A 24,866-nucleotide genomic window follows, 5' to 3' on the forward strand; every position below is an offset into this window, starting at 1 on the left:
CATTTCCCCTCCCCCCACCTTGTCTCAGTCAAATCCATCGAATTCAGCACCGCCTTCCTAACCTGCAATTTTCTTCCTGACCTTTCCGCCCCACCCCCATTCCGGCCTATCACCCTCACCTTAACCTCCTTCCACCTATCGCATTTCCAATGCCCCTCCCCCAAGTCCCTCCTCCCTACCTTTTACCTTAGCCTGCTGGACAAACTTTCCTCATTCCTGAAGAAGGGCTCATGCCCGAAACATTGATTCTCCTGTTTCTTGGATGCTGCCTGACCTGCTGCGCTTTTCCAGCAACACATTTTCGGATCCCAACTCCTTTACCCAATGTTATGTCCAATGAAGGCGAACATGCCAAATGCCTTCTTCACCACCCTGTCTACCTGTGACTCCACTTTCAGGGAACTGTGCACCTGCACCCCTCGGACTCTTTATCTCCAGGACCCTATCATTAACTGTTTATGTCTTGGTTTGCAGTTTATGTTATAATTCAGATATTGTACCAACAGTTTCCTGCTGCTTTTGCCTGCATCTGTATAATTATGCTATTTGTAAGTCAACTAATCCATTATTTTTAGTCTGAATCTATAAGTTCAACAGTGAGAAACTGGAGACATCGGGATTTTAACACCTTGAGGTTTGTGGGTAGCACTGAGTGGCAAGTGCAGCAAAGAAAGCACAGAACAAGTGAATCTTGGAGGTGGTGAATGAAGGTATAAGGTAGATATGACATCTGGATTGTAATGAATGTGGCCTAGAAACAATCTTCAATACATTAAATTTGCAATATCTGCTTCACTTTATTGTGCGGTTCCGTTCTATGACACAGAAGTCATAGAATCTAGAAATATCTGGAACTTAAAATTATGAATTGGTGCAAAAACTCAATTAGTTCATTAAGTTCCCTTGGGGGGAATCCTACCTCCTTACACAACAATGAAATAGATCAATGAGCCCCTCACGTCTATTCTGCTGCCAACCAATAAGATCATGGCTGATCTGTTTGTGTTTTGCATTCCACATTTCCTTCCATCTCTGATAGCGTTTACTTCTCTTGCCTAGTAAGAATAAGCCCTGAGCCCCTCCCCCCAGTACCTGTCCACCAGATGCAAGTAACAAGTTGTTTTAAAAAATTCTCAAGGTCAAGGACCAGGCTCGCAGGAAAGTAGTCTGACACAGAACAAACAGCCAAGAGGCGAGTCTGCTAGAATATAAGTGTTTTAGTCCCCGCAGCGTCGCCACAACCAGGACTCGTACTTACAACGGGTCTGGTTTATACTCACTCTACGTGTTACCGGAACTGCGAGCCGTCAGTTCTCGTAGAGCGGTTACCAACAACCCACGCTCGGCGGTTAAACGCAACCCCGGAGCAGACTCACCGAACTGGAGACTTTTCCAGCTGATATACTCTTTTCCAGATATAAACATTCATGTGAACAGCAGAGCAAGGCTAAAAAACACATTACATTCTGGTTACATACAGATAAGAAGATTCACACGGGACTAAGCAACACCTCCATTCCGGTTAGATTCACACATGTATTGGGACATAATTTTACACCACACAAGTCAGAAGTCTAATGGAACAGCCTGAATGAGTGTGAGTTCAACAATACTCAAGGAACTCGACATCAACAAAGATAAAGAAATTTGCTTGATTGGAAACAAAAACAGAAATTGCTGGAGAAGGTCAGGAGATTTGGCAGCATTTGTGGAGTGAAAGTAGAGTCAATGCTTCGTGTCCAGCGATCCTTCTTCAGAACTGGTGATTGGTACCTCGTCCACCAGCTTAACCATTCACTTTGTCCATTGGTCAGGTTGTTTTGCCTGCGTTGAATACAATCAGTCAACTAAGGCAGTTAACAGTTACTGCTATGTCCCCATGCTGACCATAATCCAATCAATCAGCACCACCTTCGTAAGCTACATCATTTGTTGTTCCCTTTCTAAAGTTGGTTTTCTATGTGCTTTAGTTCTGATAAGTGTAAGATGAGAATCTTTGACTCTTTTTAGCGGTCTAACTTCTGCAGTACTGACCAACATGATTGATATTTTACTTTAAGTTCACTCTCTCATTATGTCCCCATAATTCTAATGCCCTTGCTGCCCAAAAATGTATCACTAAAACAAAGACTTAGCATTAACTGGGATCGAGAATTCTATCACCCTCTGAGTGAAAAAAATCTTCTCCTCAATTAAATGCTGTAGAGTTGACCTATTCATCTTGAAATAGTGATTCCTAGTTCTAGATGTTCCAGTTGGAGTTTACTGGCTTTGGAAGGATGACATTTGGTTTCTGTTAGGTGATTGGTTAAAACAATGAACAGGTATATCTTTAAATACATAGGAACAGCCCAACTAATGATCCTTAGAATAAGTGTGGGTGTTTTCAATGAACACAAAAAATATTTATTGTAAAAGACAATGTTGGCTACAGTTAATTGGTTATTGTGAAAATTTGTCATCCATCAACAGGGTACTGTCTTAAAAAAATGTGTGTTCCCTACACATTACTGTGCATGGGCCGTGCCTATTTAGCTATTGTGAGGAGACTACCTATTCCAATGGCACACACAAATATGGAATACTCAGAAAATCAAACAGTGAGAATTATTTTGTGTAACTTACTTCAGTATCTCAGATTCAGTCTGGCAACATTTCCTGTCAAGTTAACATAGCTGAGCAAATATATTTCAATTTAATGAAATTTTAATGGTGTTAAAAGGGATGTGATGCTTTTCACAATATGACATAAGGACTTAATTGACAATCATTGTCAGAAGGAACATTTTGGCTTAATTTGTTGCTTCAGTGTTTTATGCCCAATCAATTTTTATTTCTCTGATTTGAAATTTGATTGCTGCAGGAGATAGACTGTAGCTAACAGACTTGGCAGCATTATGCTATGTCTTTGAATAGGTTCAATATGACAGTTGGATCATCACCATTCTATTGCTTTCTCAGAATCATAATATTAACCCTTGGCAAGACAACAAAACCATTGCGATAAATAATTGAAAAAAATGGCAGTGTGCTGTTCTGTTGGCTCAATGGCACTTTGGTAATGAATAAGAATGTCGTACATGCCTAGATTTTCCAACTGCTATAATTTCAATCTGTTCGATATAAATATGTTGTTACTGATGTTGAGTTAACACCAATAGGAAAATATGGGCATTGGCACCAACAGTACAAAGACAGATGCCACATGAACAAAATTTCTGTGTCACAATTTTCTTCTAAGTAAAGACAGTCAATTTTATTGCCAATTGGCTCTTGTTAAAAATCTTTAATTGACCTCAGAAAGACACAGCAACTGTTGGTGTTAAAGGTTACATACAATTTCATTTTAACATTATTATGTCAAACACAGCATAGCACTCATGGATTTCTAAATAAAGAGTACCCTCAGATCTGCAATAAGCCACAAATGAATTATCTATTATGATCTAGCTTTCTTCCAATTGACTAAATTGGACCCAATATTCAAGACATTTTTAAACAAGAATGCATCCAGAGTGGTTTATGCTCAGCTGCCAGTGAACAATTACTTGTTAAGTTTCAAGATTTATAGGCGTAAGTCAAATATTTGTCTAATCTTACCAATGTCCCATGTGTGTGGATCATTCATTTCCATCTCCCTCCTGCCAATCACATACCAAATGCAGGCCATCCAGTGAGCGAGCAGTGCAAACATTGACATGAGAAGTGTGAGGACCATAGCACTGTATTGGGAGTACCGGTCAAGCTTTTGTAATAAACGCAGCAACCGCAACAGACGCACAGTCTTCAACAAGTGAACCAGAGAGGTCTGGAAAAAAAATTAGAACAATTCCTGTCATGTTCTTTTTCTGATGTAATTGATTTTTTTTTATTGTGAGAGCAAGGTTTAAGCTGACATTTAATTGGACTTACTTTGAGTAAATGAATTATCAATAACCAAAACTTCTAAGCGTGTGTCCCAGGCACATATATCCAAAACAGAACAAACAGGATGGGGAAGATTTCCTCTGTGCATGATATTTAACAAAGTCAGAGGGAGGTTTTAATGAAGAAGTACTTTTGTGTCACTACCAGTACACCAAAAGGCAAATAAGCCAATATTTCGATCACAACCAATCTCTGCGTAAATTGTAATCATGAGTCTGCTTGTTCTACTGCTATTGTGTGTCTGAAACTACTGTCCTGGATTTAATGTAGACTGTTCTCTATAAACATGGTTACAATTTTGTTGAAAGTATCACATGGATAACATCTTTTTTCATTTGAACAGTATACATCCTGGGTCATAAATGCAACAGGAATTAATTGTTGGCAGGGAACATTACTGAGTTACTTAAGTTTTTATTTTTCCATTAACTATTTTGTTTTCGAAATTAACTGGGGAACCAGGATCTTTAAATTCAAATTAGTGAAAAGCAAACTAAAAATATTATTAGGAGGAATGTTGTTAAGACAACATAGTAAAGCTAAAAGCATCCAAAATTTATGGAGATATGATTAAGAAGATTAATTTACTGTTAGGAATTGGATTTTCTGGTCATTAGACTTCTTGTGTTACAATATACTTTCTTCCTTTTTATGAATCTTCTTGCCCTAAAACTCCATTAATTCAAGGAATCTGGTTTCCAACTTAACTTCAGGAACTTGACCATATTCGAATTTGTTGCAATCTGCAAGAACATGAGTGAACATAAACCCATATGTTTCGGTTTCCATTTTTATTTGAGAAGGCAATATTGATACCGCGACATGGTAGAAATAGTGGAAAGAGGGTGTAGCACGTTGCTACACCTCATTCTATGCTACCAGAAGATGAATAATAATTACTTCTGCCACTCAAGGCAGTGGGAGGTCCCTTTTGTAAATACTATATTTAAATCTCAAAAACTAATTTCAGGATTTCAATAAAACAAGACATGGAGATAAGGTATTAGGAGAACTGATTACTTTTTGGCAAAGATGAGGATTCTGATCTCATTCATAGAATATTTTTAATGATATGGATTGTTTAACTTAGACTGTTGTTGGTAGTCTCAGTTGTTATGGTGAAATTTGTCACACCTATCAAAATGTGATCAGAGTTTTCTGAACAGCTTGTTGGAAATAAATTACTATGAAGCCTCCTCAGTAGGATGGAAGCTCTTAATTAAAACATTTATTTCTTTGGCCTTGGCAAGGAAAAGCCTCAAGGGAATGTGTGAAATAATAACAAGGTTGAGTTAGCACAAAATGTTACAGGTATTGTCCTCTACTGAGTTTCACCTAGTCTTCCTATTGTAACTCTTCTTTTAAGACAAACATATATTTGGGCAAGTTTTTACAATTTCCACATACTAATATTGCTGAGGTGCAGTATCCTAAAAGACCAACTGTCCAGTCTTTCAACCATGTTTAACATTCATGTGCAGCCTAGCCAATGAAGGTTAGTGGACTATTTACTGTCAAAGATATCAATTTAAGCTCATTCTTGCCATTGTCCAAGTGTATGTGAAATATTCTTGAACCTTGCTTTCCCCATTTCTGGCTCAGGGTTGTTAACAACTCCCAAAGACTGCATGATCTGATACGCAAAATTTGGAGGTGCTGGTGTTGGAAGGGGTGGACAAAGTTAAAAATCACACCATACCAGGTTATAGTCCAACAGGTTTATTTGGAAGCACTAGCTTTCAGAGCGCCACTCCTTCGTCAGGTGGTGAAAGAGCAGCGCTCCGAAAGCTAGTGCTTCCAAATAAACCCGTTGGACTATAACCTGGTGTTGTGTGATTTTTAACTTTGATCTGATACTAGCCAATTCAGCAAAAATAACTGCAGTACTATAACTAGTGGTACCTTTAACTCCCAAAACCAGTCAATTAATTCAATGTTGAGACAGATTTGAGACATAAAACAGTTTTTTCTGCAATTTGTATCATGTCTATTTGAGTTGAATAGCCTTTCCACAGAATTGAAGTTTACCAATTTAACAGATTGGTAACAATCAAGACAGATCCAATCATGTAGAATTACTTTATACTTTACAGATGGAACTCAGATCAGGTATTCTTACCTCATTTATAAAATAGTTTTCCTAAAATGTAAAACAAAAACCATATAATTTATTTCTCCTTACAAACACAATAGAAAGTCAATGGTAGAAACTGCAAAGTGTTGACATTTTATCATGTAAATTTTGCCGGTCCAAGAAAAGCTGAATACAAGAAATAGTATCTTTGCAAAATGCATTTGTGAAAATTAATGGTTTTGACTTATTTTTCTGCATTTATAACAATATGTTAACCATAGCTGTGTTAACATATTAGATAGTTGTGTCTGGTAATATAGTAGAAGGTCATGAGGGCAGACATATCAAATTAGTCAATAATCACTTAGGGCAAACTTGTCACTCAATTTGTGTTTTGTGTCCAACTTTCATATAACATTTCAGTGAAGAAAGAAGACACAGTGACAAAGCCAATACAAAGCTTTTATTCTCAACAACAAATACACAATGTTTAATGCAAGTAAAGCAATGTCTAGACATATAAGTCAGGTACACATTTTCATCTCTGTTGATAGTGAAAAAGTTTCCCCAATTACATATTTGGGACTTTAAAGGTATTGAAAAATGAAAGAAATTATAATTTGAGCAGTTAAATTTGGTGCATGATATTTTAGCCTGAAATATGCAAAAAATGAATTATTCAGAACATTTGAACTTTATTTAAAGGGCAAGTATTAAATTTCAAAACATAAACTGAAAACTCTTTAAATTGACTTGTGATGCTGTAAGACATGATGTTATTAAACCAGTAATACTTCCATTCACAAATTCAAATATTTAAGTTTGAAAAGTCAGATGGAGAATCTTCAATTAAGATGTTCCACATGATGATCTTTATGACAGAGGTACACATTTACCTCTGCTACCAAACAGTACCCCAAACTCTCCTGAGGAAAGTCTTCAGCTGACTGATGGTTTTCCAATGGAGTGATGAGTGGGTTTTGTACATTACAATAATGCGTACAGCACATCAAGCAGGAAGAAACAATAACCAGGATAATGCAAACAATAACCAGTTCCCAGGATAATGCAAAATGGTTTGTTTTCTATTTGTTTCCCTTTGGTTCTGATTGAACCAACTTGCATCATGTTCTCAATTATAACTTTAAAGTATGTCTAAAGCATGAGGAATATTCCTTTTGCACCTCAGGGTGTGATAGAAGGGATTAAAGGACACAAATAAATGGTTGTGTTTGCATCAGAAAGGACATCCTTCCTGATAGAGTGGTCGTTCACAGCCTACACATTCGCTGCATCTTTATAACTATGCCCCCTCTGTTGTACCACACTCTTCATACTGGGTAGATGATCTTGTCAGCAGACCAAAAGATTGCTGTTGAAACATAAGGATGAGTTTGTTAAAATCAAATTAGGCTCTACATAAATTGAAGAACAATATCATAATAAGATTACAAAGAAACTGATCATCAAAGATAAAGATGTTCATTTTTTCGGCAAGGATGTAATAAGGGGTGAAAATATATCTTGTGCCTATGGTAGAAACTAACCCAGAAAGATAAAAAGTAGAAAATGAGGCATTGGCATCAAAACATTAACACTTTCTTTCCACAAATGCTGCCAGACCTGCTGAGCTTCTGTTTCTATTTTTACGAAGCCAAGACAGATATTTGAAAACACACTCTCTCTGCTCAAGTTAGTCACTGTTCCTAAGAATCCCACTCAGCAAAGGCAATGATATTACTCACATAGGAATTGAAAAAACTGGCCCATTATAAATGGCATATTAAAAAGAAGCAATAAAATAAGGCATAAAATTCTCCTAAGAGATTAACTATGAGCAAAGAGTGTATGAAATTTAATGCATCTAGCCATTCCATACCTGACACTGTGGTGCTTAGTAGAGAAGCTGAATGAATTTATAAAATGGAAAAATGATCTGTTTTCGCGAGCTGCCACCCTTATGCCAATGCTCATTAAATTCAGCAAAACCAACATTTGACTTTACATAAAAACGTCTGCTTATGGGCAAGATAAATTTAAATATCTTACTCAGAGCCCTTGTATGTAAATTATAATAATGCACATTTTATGCAATATTGAATGATAATAACTACAATTTTAGCATGTATCTTGACAGAATAATGTTACACTCACCAAGATCTGTGGTCAGAAAGGAGCTGTTGTTCCACATGGTGAATCATTTGGACTATCTTCATTTCCCAAAACTGAATTAGTTCACATTGACGAGTTTGAAGTACCACATTCCAACCTTGTTTAAGCTTCTGTTTTTGCCTGACGATACACTGTGAGCCATTGACATGCTTTCAACAATCCTTAAGTGGCCTTTTTCGGTAATGTTCTACCCTTTCTATAGCTCTCCATAGTTGTCTTATAGCACCTAAAAATAAGCTTTGGAATTCTGTAAATTAATTCACAAAGCTAATTTACCTCAGAACCCCATGTTTCCTGCATCTCACTGTCTGCGTAAAGTAGGGAAAATTCAAAGTATTTATGCAATGTTTAATGATAATAACTACAATTTTAGCATATATCTTGATAGAATAGTGCTACACTCATCCATGGTCATAAATTTGTTGAAAAATTAAGCAGATCTGGCTCTTCATCAGAAGACTTCAAAAGAAGGGTTTCTGGACCCAAAACGTTAACTCTGATTTCTCTCCACAGATGCTGACAGACCTGCTGAGTTTTTCAGGAATTTCTGTTTTAGTTTTTGATTTCTAACATCTGCAGTTTGTTTTTTTTTCCACTTTATTTCCTTTTAGTTTATTTCCAATAGTGAGCATAGTTGTAATTGATGAAAACAACTGCCACAAGAATATGAGAGAATAGGAGATCTCATCTAATGTCGTTCCAACACAGCATGTTGAATTTTATCATAGAATCCTTACAGTGCAGAATGAGGCTATTTAGCCCATCAAATCTGCACTGACCCAGACCCACCATCTGCACCCTTCCCCTGTGTCCACACATGAACCTAACCCATCTTTTCAACAACCCTATACACTATGGGGCAACATTTTTTAAGCATGGCCAATCCACTAACCTGTACACCTTTGGACTGTGGGAGGAAACCGGAGCACCTGGAGGAAATCCATGCAGGGAGAATCCATACAGACAGTCACCCAAGCTGGGATTGGCACTGAGAGGCAGCTGTGCTAACCACTGGGCCACCATGCCACCCATTTTCTACCAATCTACCTGGCAATTTATTCCAAGAATTTCTAACACTGGGTTTACGTTTATTAAATTAAATTCCAGAAAATAGCCTGGACCAGCTATATATAAATAATGTGGTTATGTAAACATTTAGTGGCCAGTAACTCACTTCCTGACTTCCCAGTACCATTCATATCGCTAAGGCACAAGTCAGGAGTGTCATGGAATACATCCTATTTGCCTGGATGAGCGCAGCTCCAACAACACTTCAGAAGCTCAGCAATATCCACTTGACTGGCACCAGATCTACCACCTTCAGATTTCACTCCCTCCACTACCCATTCACAGAGACAACAACATAGGGCATCTACAACAACACCATTCTGGGCTGGGAAGCCCAAGTTACTGGAACTCATTCAAGCTTTTCAACTGATGCCCCACCCAGAGTTAGGCCACACCGGACCACAGAATCACAGAATTCTAGACAAGCCACCATTTAACCTTGGACTTTTAGGCTGAGGTGGACAACACTATATACTGCACAATGAAACAGAGAGATGCGGTATCATAGATCCATTGCATTCTTTACTGAAGATCCCAAGAAGGCCAATGGCCTTATTGAACCTAATGAATGTCTGCCTGCTCCCCTATCAAAACACTCATCGTAATAGAATCCCTACATGGCAGAAAGAGGCCATTCAATCCATTGAGTTTGCATTGATGCTCTGAAAAGCATCCCATCCAGACCTAGCCCCCGACCCTATCCCTGTAACACCACATTTCCCATGGCTAATCCACCTAGCCTGCACATCCTCTGGACACAATGGTGCAATTTAGCATGGCCAATCCACTTAATCTGCACATCTTTGGACTGTGGGAGGAAACCAAAGCAAACTCACGCAGATACAGGGAGAAGATGTAAACTCCAAACTGAGGGGCTGCCATGGTTGGAATTGAGTGCAGGTCTCTGGTCCTGTGTGACAGCAGTGCTAAACACTATGTCACTCCAGTTTCACAATTAGAGATGCCCCAGGACTCTATACTGTAGCACAAAAACATGAGAAAAACACACTCAACTGCATTGATATAAAGATGGACTCATCTAAAGATAGCACACTAAGGAGAAAAACACTATTTAACTTTTTCACACCTAACTCCCAACATTTTTCAATACTTTCTTACTGTGAAAGTCCAGGCCACAGTAAGGTGTGAACAAATTGAAAATAAAGGATTTTTCACATTTTCACTGCTTCACTGTTTTTAATTGCAATTTAATTTTGACGTAGTGGGCAAATTTGGTCACATAGGGATCTCCTTGCCTTTCGTGAAACTCTCGTTAACACAGATTTTTGGATAGATCCCCTCTGCGAATGTGCTATAGTTCTTTCTACAGTGTCTAGAGGCCCTGTTTTCTTCTCACACTTCTGTTATGCTGGCAATCCTTCAGGACTGACCTTTCGAAATTGAACATGAATCTTGGTAACATTGCTCTGAATGTCCAGGCGAAACTACATGGAGCATTAAGTAAAAAGGTTTTTTTTTCTTTATCTCAACAATTTGGTGCATTGGTTGTAAAACATATTGGAAACTGGATTTTTGATTGAGAGTCAACAATCATTCAATGGAATAGTGAAAGATATGTTTGTTGCCCAATTGCAGATGGACATGTTGGTCAATGGGAGAGGGGGGCAGCAGGTCATGTGAAGAACTCTCTGGGGATTCGTCTGAGCATGGTTGGCAACCCACTCCTTTGAGCTCTATGAGAACTTGTTTTTGGATCAACATTTTGAATCATTCTGAAAATTGTCCAAAGCTGAAAGTAATATCAAGAGGTTGATGGCCTCCATGTGTGCCTTTTTAAGAGCCATTTTAAAGTATCCTACTTTATCTCCTCTACATCGGTGAGACAAGACGCCAACTTGCGAAGTGTTTCAGGGAACACCTCTGGGACACACGCACCAAACAGCCCCACCACTCTATGGCCAACCACTTCAACTCCCCCGCCCACTCCTCTAAGTACATGCAAATCCTGGGCCTCATCCACCTCCAAATCCAAGCCACCTGACAAGTGGAGGAAGAATGTCTCATCTTCGGCCTTGGAACCCTTCAACCACATGGCATCACCACTGACTTCAATAGTTTCCAAATCTTTCTTCCCCCTACCCCATCCCAGGTCCAATCCTCCAACTCGGCACCACTCTCTTGACGTGTCCCACCTATCCATCTTCCTTTCCACCTATCCGCTCCACCCTCCCCACCAAACTATCACAACTACTCCCATCTGCATCCACCTTCCCAGCCACCACCCCCCAACTCAATCCCCATCCTCCCATTTATTTCTCAGCAGCACACCCCACATTCCTGATAAAGGGCTTATGCCCAAAATGTCGACTCTCCTGCTCCTCATGGTCTGCCTGACCTGCTGTGCATTTCCAGCGTACTGTAGTAATTGTCTTTTCCCAGACAATCCTCTGAAACTGAACAAAGCCACAGTGTTCAGAGATGGAACATCTGTGTTTGAAATTGTGTTAAAAACCTGAAGGATTATGAGTTTTCACTACTTCAGAAAAGGCACAAATTTGTTTGGTAGAATGCCAAAACACTCAAGCCCATATGAAAATAGGAGGATAAGGAACCATTGCCAAGAATCCCACTCAACTAATGGAAACTGACTGATGTAGAAGTTTGCACGGGATGGGGTATATTGGCCTAAGCCCTGAAGAAGGGCTTATGCCCGAAACGTTGATTCTCCTGCTCCTTGGATGCTGCCTGACCTGCTGCATTTTTCCAGCAACACATTTTCAGCTAAGACATATATCAATTGGATACAAAACAGTCAGTATATGACCATGACACCTCTCCAGAATTACAGTCTTTAAGCAAAAGTTGTTCAAAGCTGAAAGTAATATCAAGAGATTGATTAAACTTTGCTTACAACTGTAAGGAAGGAATAATTTTTTGAACAACAAAATTATTGCCTCTCTGAGGCAATGTATTTTGTGTAGTATAATGAGAAAATATATGGTGAAATGGTGATATATATCATGATGCAGCAGTGACTTCAGCAGTCAACTGGAATCGTCTATGTGCATGAGACACGTATTTACAGGCAACAGGGTTATGTACAATAGTGTAAAAGAGCTTGCAGAACCAATAGTGTCAGGTAGCAATCATTGATGAGTAAGGGGTAACCATTACAGGCCACAAACTACCAACAGAAATAGTTATGTGTGCAGAAGGGAATCCCCGAGCCCACTGCAGTGATTTTAATGAGGTCAGCCAGATGGACCTCATAAAATATGGGTTCCCTGATTGCGGCTTTTAATCTGGTCCAATCAGGTATACCTGGCTGACAGATACAAATAGAAGTGCCAGAGCTTTTTTTTCACTCTGAGAGCTGGCTCTGAGGGAGTTGAATTAGTGTCAAGTACCATGCACGTGTAAATAAAGGGTGACTTGGTGACAGGATACCTGCCTCTGTGGAGTTATTTCACCCACAGCCTCATGACAATACAAATCATTTAGCTTGCTTCATATTTCAAGCAATCTATACTTTACTATTGGAACCAGAATAAGTAGACTAAAATGTTCAACACCACCCTAACCACAGAACAACGATTTAAGAATTTAAAAAATTACAGGAGGTAAATAGACACAATTTCGTACTTAGCCTTTGGAGCATCCTGAATAAACAGGAAAGCAGACACATAACAGAGTGTAGACAAATGCCAGAGGCATAATTAAAAAGCAATTGAATAGTTTGCATTTATACCACGCATTTAACACCCCAGTACACTTTACAGAGATTCAAAGTGAAATAGATGTGGAAGTAGAGAACTATAAGCTAGGAACAATGACAGAGAATTTAAGCAAAGACTTGAATTTTTAACAAGATTTACAGGACAAATTCAAACATTTGGAGCATGGATGGCTAAAGGCATAAATCACCAATGGATGTGCAATAAGCTGCAGTCAAGTGATTCGGAAAGTATTGTAGGGCTAGACGATGTAAGAGATAGAGAGACACTAGACCATGGAGCAATTTGAAGAAACGGAAGAGAACTTAAAATTTGTAAAAGCTGGGGACACTGCAAGATTTTTTGGGGACTCTACAGGTCAATGTGGATAGGTTGTTTCCTCATGTGGGCAAAAGTGAGGATTGCAGAGGCTGGAAACCAGAATTTAGATTAGAGTGGTGCTGGAAAAGGACAGCAGGTCAGGCAGCATCCGAGGAGCAGGAAAATTGACGTTTAGGGCAAAAGCCCTTCATCGGTCATGTGGGAGAGTCTAGGACCCAAAGCATTACCTTAGAGTAAAGGGTTGTACGTTTAAGACAGAGATGAGAAGGAATATTTTTTCTTTGGAGGGTAGTGAATTTGTGGAATTCCTTACTGCAGAGGTTTGGTGAGGTTGGGTCATTAAGTATATTTAAGGATGATATAGATAAAGTCTTAATCAGTAAGGGGATCAGGAGTTTATGGGGGAAAGGCAGGAAATTGGATTTTGAGGATTATCAGATCAGCTATGATCTCAATGAATGGTGCAACAGAATCAGTGGGCTGAATGGTGTCCATCTGTTCCTACATCTTATCAAGGTCAGAGATGATGTTTGCCAGTTGGACACGGCATGATCAGCAGAGGTTATGGGTGAACTGAATTCTATGCTGATGAGATGATAGTGCACTGTCCAAGTGTGAAAAGTAATCAAGTCTGGTGAATGCCAAAAACCAATTAAGGATTCCAGTACCAAATGTGAGGTAGGCATGGCAATAAGATTAAGGTGGAAGTAGGTGATACTTGTGACTGATGGGATAGTTGTCAGTTCACAATTAAATTGTCGGCCAATGTTTAGATTGACCTGGAAGGCAAGTAATTTTCCATAACAGTCAGACTACCTGAAATGCTGGTAAAAATGATGGCCATCCAATGCTGGAGATTGGACAAATGGGCTGATTGTACAGATTGGTCAAGAGGCAACTGTGTATCATCAACATACATGTGGAAACTGACTTAGTAGTTGCAGATGCAGTGACCAAGAGATGGCAAAGTGATGAGGAACAGTCAAATATTAAGAATGGATAATCAAGGAATTGCTGTAGCAACTGTGTGGGTGTTATTGCTGGAGATGATCTAATTGAACACAAGTCAAGTAGAAAACAAGCCATGGCTAACCCACTGAACTGAATAGCAGAGTAGGGGACTTTCGGGACGATAGCAGCGGAAAGGTTAAGGTGAATGTAGAGGGAATGCTTCATTATCACAGTTGGATTAGATGCACAATAAACCAGGTGGTTCCATAATGGATGCAGATGGGTCATACACCACTTGACCTAACTGACTGACTGGTGTAAGTGGTATGAAAGTTCAGGATTATATCTGTTGGTTAAAAAAAACACAGTAAAATAAGCATCAGAAAGTAAAAGGGCAATATTAACTTTCATTGTGGCTGATGACTGAAGAGAAAAATACACTTTCTTGTCGACTTTGATGACTGCTGTTCAGTCCTGTGGGAGGATAACAACCCTTCCTCGAAGGATTCCGAGATTGAGTTACAATTCAAGAAAGGAGGAACACAGATCACAAATAACTGAACTCTAGGCAACCTGCATGTCCTAGTCATCTAACAGTGTAATGGTTGTTTAAAAATGAAATAGCCATTTAATCTGTATGGATGATCAATTATATAGGCCAAAGTAATCCTCAACTACAGTTAATTTAGTTAAGGCCTGCTGTAGCCATTTTATGTTCAGGCCCAGCAGGTTATTCAGTAAAGGCAGGAATTCACCAAGACCCTGCGTGAATTATAGCAATTACCCTGACCCAGGAAATTCTGCTGGTGTCAGACACCTTATGTAGATTGCTCCAAGCTTCCACCCAAAAATGAAAATCTTGGTCTCTGTCATTTTGGTAGATATTCTGCTGTACTGATAAAAAAAAGTAATTCATAGCATTAATTGACTTGCTACTTACTCTACTAATGAAAATAAAACTTTTTTTTCATAATGAAGTCAGAAACTGCTGCAGAAACTCAGCTGGTCTGACAGCATTTGTGGGAAGAAAGCAGACTTAATGTTTTGAGTCCAGACCACAATCGTTAACTTTGCTTTCTTCCCACAGATGCTACCAGGCCTCCTGAGCTTTTCCAGCAATTTCTGTTTCGGTTTCAGATCTCCAGCATCTGCAGTTCTTTGGTTTATTTTATTTATTCATACTTGTTGTTAGAACACACCAACTTGCTAAATAGGCACCGAGGCTAGCAGAACATTGAAAACCAACACAGGCTTCTCTATTAATCGTGATTAAGTCACTACAGAATTATTATATTGCAAATTTGTTAATTAACATTTTGGTTTCATAACAGTCAGTTCCGTTGTCTCATGACTGAAGCAATCCAATTGGGTATCAATTGCCAGAGGTACAGATGAATCAAACAAATTCAAGTTTGATTAAAGAGATTTCTACCATGGAATTAGAGAAACTTGAAACACCACAGAACATATAAGAATTTAATGGAAGCTTAGTAAATAAGGCATTTCTTATTTGGCACAAGTAGCATTGGGCACCTGAACAAACATCTTGCAGGCCAAAGTGGATGGTGATGTTCACTCGTATATACTTGTGGCAAAATGGTAAAAGCTTAAACTTGTCTTGATTTGAAATCTGGAGTAGTGCTTGATATATCTGCTGACTGTTATTTCGCAAGGCAATCATCACTCTGAGTTACACATTGATGTTATACTGCAGAAGTATCTGCTCTCAAGCACTTTGCACAATGCTTTTACTTTACTGCTGCCTTCTGTTCCCTTTTCTTCTGCCCTACCTCCCCTCTGAAAGGGCAAAAATCTGAAAAGAGTTATGTGTAAAAGATAGATTCACAAAAAAGATGTGCATTCATACAGTGCTTTTCACAACCACAGGTCATTCCCAAAGCACTTTACAATCAATGAAAGGCTTGTAAGATGTTGTCGCATAGGAAACATGGCAATCAATCTACAAACAGTAAACTTGAACAAACAGCAATGCAATGAGCAGCCACTGTAATATTGACTGAGAAATAAAGATCAACGAGGACTCCGGAGATAACTTTTCTTTGAAAGAGGGAGACCACACAAGGTTCTAGTATAACATCTGATCTGAAACTTGGTACTTCAGGCAGTGCAGCACTCCCTCAGTGCCTCACTGATTTTAATGCTCAGGTCCTGGTGGAGGACTTGAACCCATAAACTCCTAACTCAAAGGTGAGGGTGCTGTCAACCTATACTGTTACATAAACTGGGATAAGAAGTGTTAGTGAACATCAAATCTATCCATTCAGAAAGATCTGAGTCCCTCATTTTAGAATTGAATGTGTCCATGAAGCTTGCCAACAGATTAGCATTGGCCATGTTAACAGGGATATTATGGTCAGTGCTTACTTACCACAGTGATGTTAAAGGCATAAAGAAGATCAAATGGCAATGCAGCAATTAGATCCACAATAAACCATGTGGTTCCATAATGAATGCAGATGGATCGTGCATCATACACCACTTGACCTGACTGACTGACGTACGTGGTACGAAAGTTCAGGATTATATCTGTGGGTTAAAAAAAACACAGAGAAATAAGCATCAGGAAGTAAAAGGGAAAAATTAACTTTCATTACGGCTGGTGATTTGATAGAACAATACACTTTATTGCTGACATTTTAAGTAGAGAATAAATATCCTGTGGAGAGAATTACTTAACGATGTTGCCTCCTGCCAGCTAGTGTTGGTACAGGCATACATGAGTGTGGTATAAACTCATACAGGTCAGAGAGAACCTGGGCAGATCCTGATCTGTCCTGAGTTTGTTAATCTGCGCTTGAGCACAATATCACTAGGTCCTGGAGTGACACTAGAAACAGGTAGATTTCCTACTACTGATTACTCTTCATTATCCTATTAAAACAACAAAACAAAAATGATATCAGCTCAAAATGTATTTGACAAAAAAAATTGACAGTTGATTTGAGCACAGTCTTCAATTTTTTTGATTCATTCACAGGGTGAGAGGACCACTGGCTTGGCCAGCATTTATTGCCCATCCCTAGTTGCCCAGAGGGCAATTAAAATAAACCATAGTGCTGTTGGTCTGAAGTTATGCATAGGCTAGACTAGCTAAGAATATCTGCTTCCTTCTCTCAAAGACATTAGTGAATCACTCGTGAATTTGAATATAGTTTTTTTCCTGTCGGCTATAGTCCTATCAATATCACAGGTTTGTTTTGTTTTAAGGATTAAACAGTAAAACTGTTTGCAAAACAATAAAGGGCATGTTTCAAATTCACAAGTGTAGCTCCAATTAAGAATGTCATCACATTAATTTGTTCAAGCAATTCTCACGAAACAGAATCAATGTTAAAGAAATTAGCTTGAGATTGGAAGATTATTGAGTAAAAGTGTGTTTCAGTTTCCTGATGAAGGTGATATGTAACTGGAGGCATACAGACTAAAGGTTCAACTGTCAGCCTAAACCAAGTTCATTGCTCAGAGGCATAGTGCTGATATTTTCTAAATATCCTGTTCAGACATGCTATGTTTCACATCTGGAGCAGGTAGGACTTGAACCCAGGCCTTCTGGCTCAGAGATAGGGGCACTACCACTACACCAAAAAAGCCCAGAGGTACGGTTACCAGGTTGGCATAGTGACTCAGTGGTTAGCACTGCTGCCTCACAGCACCAGGACCAGGGTTTGACTCCAACCTTAGACGACTGTCTGTGTAGAGTTTGCATGTTTTCCCCGTGTCTGTGTGGGTTTCCTCTGGGTGCTCTGGTTACCTCCCACAATCCAAAGATGTGCAGGTTAGGTGAATTGGGCATGCTAAACTGCCCATTGTGTTCAGGGATGTGTAGGTTAGATGCATTAGTCACTGGTAAATATAGGATAACAGGGTAGGGGAATGGGTCTGAGTGGGTTATGCTTTGGAGGGTCAGCATAAACGTGTTGGCCAAAGGGGCTGTTTCCACAATGTGGGGATTCAATGATTCTATGAAAGTCCATTTATAATAAGCAGCCATGTTTGATTGCATAGGATAAGAACATCTGCATTAATATCAGTTACAAGTCAGAGCCTTGAAATGGTGGTGAGGGACAATCAGGAACTGGAGAAAGAATGATGTTTGAAAATTCTATGATAAAGACAGAGTGTAATTTTCCAGTGGCTTGTTAACGCTCCATGAAGTATTCATTGAATATTGTAAAAAAGATAAGAGTGCATACAGCGATCATACAGTGTGCTGAAGCCATTGGCAATTCTTCAATTAACTTTTAATTACAAATTTTACTACTGTCTCAATTAAATCCAGTAATTCAGCTAAAAAGTTGGGGCAACAATTATTAGGAAAAGTATGCAATGAACCAGGCCCAACAATAGATGCTATGCAGGAATATGCAAATTACAAGTAGGGTTAAAAGATTCGGCTTCTCAATCCTGTTCTGTCATTCAATAAAATTGCAGTTGATCTGATTGTGGCCTCGACTCTACATTGCTGCTCTCTCCTGATACCCTTTGCCTCCCTTGTTTATCAAAAACTATTCTGCCTCTGCCTTCAAAACATTCAATAACTCAGTCTCCACTGCTCCCTGGGAAAGTTCCACAAACTCACACGCCCCTGAGAGAAATAAGTTTCTCCTTCTCTCCAATTTAATTGGGAAGCTCATTAACTTCAAACTTTGTTCCCTAATTCCAATCTCCCTCACAAGGCAAAATATCCTTTTAGCTCACATAGTCTGATATGACAGTTGGAAAGAAAGGTGAGTATTAGAAACAGAAATGAAAGGAGTTAGAAAATAGAAATGGTGAGCGATTAGTTCAATGAAGATTAAATGTTAGGATCCATTCAGTAAAATCTTGAGTAAACGGAATTCCATGCTAAATGCTGGTGTTCCAATGATGAGCACATGGAGTTTACTGTCAATTTGAAGTGATGTTTTCAGAGGGGATGTTCCACTTGAAGGTGTCATGGGTTGCACAGATAATGCACAAACATTTAGAGTGGAATTGAGTGCCCTCCACAAGGTAAGTTGAGAGAGTGGCCAGGGGGTATTTAATCAAATGGGATGGTCATGGGTGAGGACCTTGTTGCCTTCTGCCTTTGCTCTGTTGAAGTCTGGGGCAGGAACACCCATGGGTCAATTTTCTTGCCCCAACATCAATTGAGGCCCATAAATGGGCAATCATTGCTCATATAAAGGCTACATTGGGCTTTTGCTGGTAGTCAGCAATACCAACGCAGGGGGTATTCACATGGGAACACCAAGACATAAACAAGACATGTTTCTGGAGAGGAAGGGTTTTCCTTGTCAATCTGCCTCATTGACAGATCCAGCCTCACAAAGGCAATTGAAGTGGTCCACTGAGAGACATCACCCGTCCTTTCTTTCCACCACTGCTACTCCCTTCCACTAGCCAGCGTCAGCCCTCACCCTCACCAGTGACTGGGACCTTTGTTGATCCTGGGCTCTGGGTGGGTCCATGCCCAAGAGCTGCCAATGCTGCCCCGAGTGGTGATGAGAATCAGCTTCCCTCTGATTGACCGAGCGCCCTCAGGAGAAAGTGAGGACTGCAGATGCTGGAGATCAGAGCAGAGAGTGTAGGGCTGGAAAAGCTCTGCAGGTCAGCCAGGATCCGAGGAGTGGGAAAATCTACATTTCAGGCATAAGCCCTTTTCAGGAATCTGATGAAGGGGCTATGCCTGAAACGTTGATTCTCCTGCTCCTCGGATGCTGCCTGACTTGCTGTGCTTTTCCAGCTCCACACTCTCGACCAAGAGCTCTCAGGGTCCTTGATCCCAGGGAAGGCCCAGTACTGGCCAAGTGCTATCTCTACAGGAGGCAACATGGGGCTCTCACTGCTCGCTAGCTCTCCAGTGGGCGAGTTAATCATTCCCTGGCTTAAATAACATCCATGGGGCCCCTAGAATGGAGCAATGGCACAGAGACAATTCCATCATGTAACAATGCAATTACACCATAAGTTACACTCCAAGCAAGTACCAAATGTTTTTGGCTTGACAGCAATCCTTAACAATGGTGCCAAACCAGCTGGCAAGGCCTGAACTACCCTAAAGCACAATTTACTGTCCAATGAAGCATCATCCAGGAACCTGACTGGCTTGATTCAAGTTGCAATTACACAAAAATTGGCATAAATTCAAACCGCTTCACCTGAAGCCACATACAGTTAAAGTCTGAATCGTCGTCTAAAAGATTTTTGTGCAGCTACTTCACCCCATTGCCCTGTTTCATTGGTACATTGAAGCTTTCATTTCTAACCATCCCTCTACCTGAAATAAAACCAGAAAGTGCTGGAGAAACTCAGCAGCTCTGCAGTGTCTGTATTAGACAGAAACAGAGTTAACATTTCGAGTCCAGTTCAACTCTTCTTCAGAACTGAAAAGAGTTGGAAAATCATGGTTTTTATATGAATGACAGAGGGGGAGGAGGAGCAAGTGGAACAGATGGTAAGTGTGCCCAGAGCAAAAGACAAAAACAGTGATAATGCTGGTAAAGCTATGATAGAAATGTAAAATAGATGTAATTGTTAGCTTTGAAACAGAGAAAATAGGTCTGCTGTGCAGAGAGCAAAGCCAACAATTCACAAACAAGACACTGCCAGAGGAGAGCGGGGAATATAAGAAAAATGGAGTGCAGAGGTCCTACTGTGAAAATGTGGAACTCAATATTGACCTGAGAGGCTGTAAAGTGCCTTCATGTAAAACAAGGTACTATTCCTGGCACTTTGGTGGAACATGTAGCAGGCCAAGAATGGAATTGTTAAGGTAGGAGCAAAGGGGTTCATTGAAATAACAAACAATGGACTTTAGTAAAGCCTTGGACAAGCTTCTGCCATGATAGACTAATTAGTAAAATTATTCTGGATCAGTGATGCTGGAAGAGCACAGCAATTAGATCACATGGGATTCAGGGTGAGCTTGCCAATTGGATACAAAATTGATTTGATGGTAGGAGACAGAGGGTAGTGATGGAGGCTTGTTTTTCAGACTGGAGACCTGTGACTAATGAGGCTCCAAAGGGGTCGGTACTGGCCCTACCTTTGTTTGTCATTTATATAAACTATTTGGAAGAGAATATAGGAGATATGGCTAGTAGGCTTGCAGATGAAACCAAAATTGGTGGTAGAGTGGAGAAGGTTATCTAAGCTTACAAAGAGATCTTGATCAATTAGGTCAATGGGATGAGGAATGGCAGATAGAGTTTAATTTGGATAAATGCGAGGTATTGCATTTTGTTAAAACAGTCAAGGGTAGGACCTATACAGTTAATGGTAGGTCCCTGGATAGTGCTGTACATTGGAGAGACTTAGGAGTTCAGGTACATAATTCTTTGAAATTTGCACCACAGGTAGACAGGATGGTTAAGAAGGTGTTTAACATTCTTGCCTTTGTTGCTCAGACCTTTGAGTATAGGAGCTGAGACGTCATGTTGTGGTTGTGCAGGATGTTGGTGAGGCCTCGTCTGGAGTACTGTGTGCAGTTCTGGTCACCCTGCTATAGGAAGGATATTATTTAATTAGAAAGGGATCAGAAAAGATTTACCAGGATGTTGCCAGGAATGGAGGGTTTGAGTTATAAAAATAGGCTGGACAGGCTTGGGCTTTTTTTTCCTGGATCATGGGAGGTTGAGAGTGACCTTACAGCGATTTATAAAATCGTGAGGAGCATAGGTAAGGTGAATAGCAGGGTTTTTTTTCTCTAGGGTGGGCAAGTTCAAAAGTAGGGGGCATAATTTTAAGGTGAGAGAAGAAAGTTTTAAGACATGGGAGCAACGTTTTTACACAATGAGCAGTTCATAAGTGGAATGAACTTCCAGAGGCAATGGTGGATGCAAGTAGAGTTATAACATTTAAAAGATGTTTGGATAAGTACATGAATAGGAAAGATTTGGAGGGAAATGGGCCTAACGCAGACAAGTGGGACTAGTTTAGGAAACATGGTGGACTAGTTGGACCAAAGGGATGGTTTCCATGCTGTATGACCCTATGATTCCATAACTGGATGGTCAGGGTCATTCCAATGGATAACACAGAAGTGTCTCACAAAGGGGTTACTCAGGGCACGTCTACCTGTCCCAGTATAGCCTGAGGTACAGAGCACAGAAACAGGCCATTTGCCCCAAGTTGTCTGTTTATGCTCCACTTAGATTAAAATGAGGCAAGACATAAGTAAATTCATCAGTGAAACTTAATTACCTCCACCCTAATACGCTTAACTAGCCTGTCCCAAAATGGATCTATACCATTCACTTCAACCACTCTCAGTAGTGGTAGTGAGTGCCACGTTCTTGTCACTCCTCAGTATTCCCTATTGGATTGTGATGGTGTTGGTGGGGGAGGGGGGGGGGGGGGGGGAGGTCAAGCATTTCCTGGAGAACCCCTGCCCAGTTGTATTCTGTGCTGCAGCATGTGATAAGATTGAAATCGTGGCTTACCGAAAATGAAAAGCATTTCCACAGCGATGTCACTGACGGTGGTGCTGCGTGAAGCAGTGGAGCTGTCATCACTTTCCGTGAAACAAACGTTGTATGGGACAGTCACAGCAACATAAAACGTAGCCAGTAAGATGAGCCAGTCCCACCCAGCTTTGAACATGCTGTAGTGCATGAGGATGAAGCGGGATTTCTGGATGGACGCCACTTTATATTCCGGGAGAGAGGACTTATTCTCAAACATGTTCTGGCAGAGGAGAAAATTACAAACTGTTACAAACATGACAGCCCACTGGCAACCTGTTGCTTTAGAAACATGAGCTTTGGGATACTTTTAGTGTCCTTTTTGTTTCAGTTACTGGCAGTACTCTCATACCATCATCCTCCTGCTCCATTTACTGGGGAGCAGTATGAGCTATCCACAGCATTTGAGTCTGTGAATGATAGACTGTGGGGGAGATGGTGGGGTTGTGGAACACTTGCACATAAATATCTCAGTCAACATGTTAAGAAAATATTTTCAGTTAAAACTTTGGAAACTGAGAAAGTGCTTGGGAGGACAGGTAAGCTATGATATAGATAATACAGTAAGGTTCTCAGAACTGCTTCAGGGAAAAAAGGCCTGTTGCTGATTCCTCGTGTATATATCATCAAGAAAGACTGCTTCAAGAAATCTGGCTTGATGATGGATGAAGAAACCAGGAGCTCATCTTAAATCAGAACTGGTACCTTGGCATGTTGAATAGATTATTGAAGGGATTCAATCATTGAGATCCAGGCAAGATGGCAATCAGGGTGGTGCTGTACGACTGATGTGTAAAATCTATGCATGTTTTCTGAAAATAGTCAACAACAGCAGACACAACAGATGAGCTAATGGATCAGGTGTTTGAACAAAGGTCCACACCTACAATGCTGCCTGATCTGTTCTGCCCACAGATGCTGACTCATTTGCCGAGCTCTTCCTTTTCCGGTATTTCATTGCTTGTTTTGGTTTAGATTTCTGGCATCTGCGATTATTCTGGTTTCTGCATTTTCCAGACTGAAATTCGACCTCAAGAGCTTTGCTGTTCAAATAAATGTGTTTTTCAGAGAAAATACGGGTACACATAAATATTGCAGTGATGGAACCAGTGAAAGGGATGAAAGATTTTTATTTTTCAGACATTTCTAAAACATGAATCGCCCTTGAGAGAGAACTTTCCCAGAAACATCAATCAGTTTGAGTGTCAGTTGATTGGAACATTCAGAAAGTACTTATTATTTGGCATTGTTTGATGGATTTGGCACTGACACACTGCACTGAAGTATGTACAACCCCTCAAATCATATCTATTCTGAATTAAATGCTTTTAAATCACAGCCTCAAAACCAGACTAGTAAAAAAGAGTTCACCACCTTTTTAATAAATACTTCTCCTATCCATTTCTCATCAAACTTTCTCCAGCCTTAATTATGCAGATTCACACTGAGATGTGTTTCCATGCACCCTAGGAGCCCTCCAGTACTTTGCCTGAGTGGCCATTATTCATGTGCCATCACAGCTAAAGACTATTTAACTGCAGAGGGCATCACAGTTCAATTCAATATTGTTCAGGATTCCAGATTATTTGTCCCCTTTCACATGATTTTTCAAGCCAATGGCAGTTCTTTGCCTGATGCTCTTCTTGACTTCAGCTTATTGAACACAGAATGTTGATAAATCTGAGAATTTACATTACACTTTTAGGCCTCAATTGAGGTTAAACTGGAGGTGTGCAGATAGTAAAAAAACACCATTGCTGATGTGTGGGTTCCCTAATTCTATTCCATCTCTATGCCGTTATTCCATTGGCTGAATTGACAAGGTTACCTTGCAATGGTGGTAGCTAGCCAACTGACCATGTGAAAGGGCCTGTATTAGAGCTTGACGACAATTTTCCAGTCGGTGTCAGAGCAGCTGCCTGGAAATGGCCTACTGGCAATAGATTGTAGGAATGACCAGCACTATACAATCTTACAGGCCCTCCCTTTCTGCCTGGAAACAGCCTCTGCTTGCCCTCTGTAGGGACTCCTCCTCCTCCTCAATCATGCCCCTACCCCAACCCTTCATAATTTTATACACTTTATTTGAGTCATCCCTCATTCTCCTTTCACCAAAGAAACATAGAAAATAGGAGCAGGAGTAGACTATTCAATCCTTCGAGCCCCAGCTCCACCACTCAAGAAGATCATGGC

The 24,866-nt window shown here is 40.1% G+C and overlaps 1 protein-coding gene across 3 annotated transcripts in view; it reads right to left on the bottom strand.

The window, feature by feature from the left end:
• The window catches only part of LOC122539849 (potassium voltage-gated channel subfamily H member 8-like), a 163,901-nt gene that overhangs the window by 60,975 nt on the left and 78,060 nt on the right, over positions 1 to 24,866 (bottom strand). For all 3 annotated transcript variants that reach the window (XM_043674963.1, XM_043674965.1, XM_043674964.1), the window contains exons 5-7: positions 22,653 to 22,896; positions 16,598 to 16,755; positions 3,601 to 3,808 (exon numbers count right to left, since the gene is read on the bottom strand). In XM_043674963.1, the coding sequence (XP_043530898.1) occupies positions 3,601 to 3,808; positions 16,598 to 16,755; positions 22,653 to 22,896 (610 nt within the window). The remainder of the gene's footprint in view (positions 1 to 3,600; positions 3,809 to 16,597; positions 16,756 to 22,652; positions 22,897 to 24,866) is intronic.

The sequence above is a fragment of the Chiloscyllium plagiosum genome, chromosome 33 (assembly GCF_004010195.1).
Source record: "Chiloscyllium plagiosum isolate BGI_BamShark_2017 chromosome 33, ASM401019v2, whole genome shotgun sequence".
Taxonomy (NCBI): Eukaryota; Metazoa; Chordata; class Chondrichthyes; order Orectolobiformes; family Hemiscylliidae; genus Chiloscyllium; species Chiloscyllium plagiosum.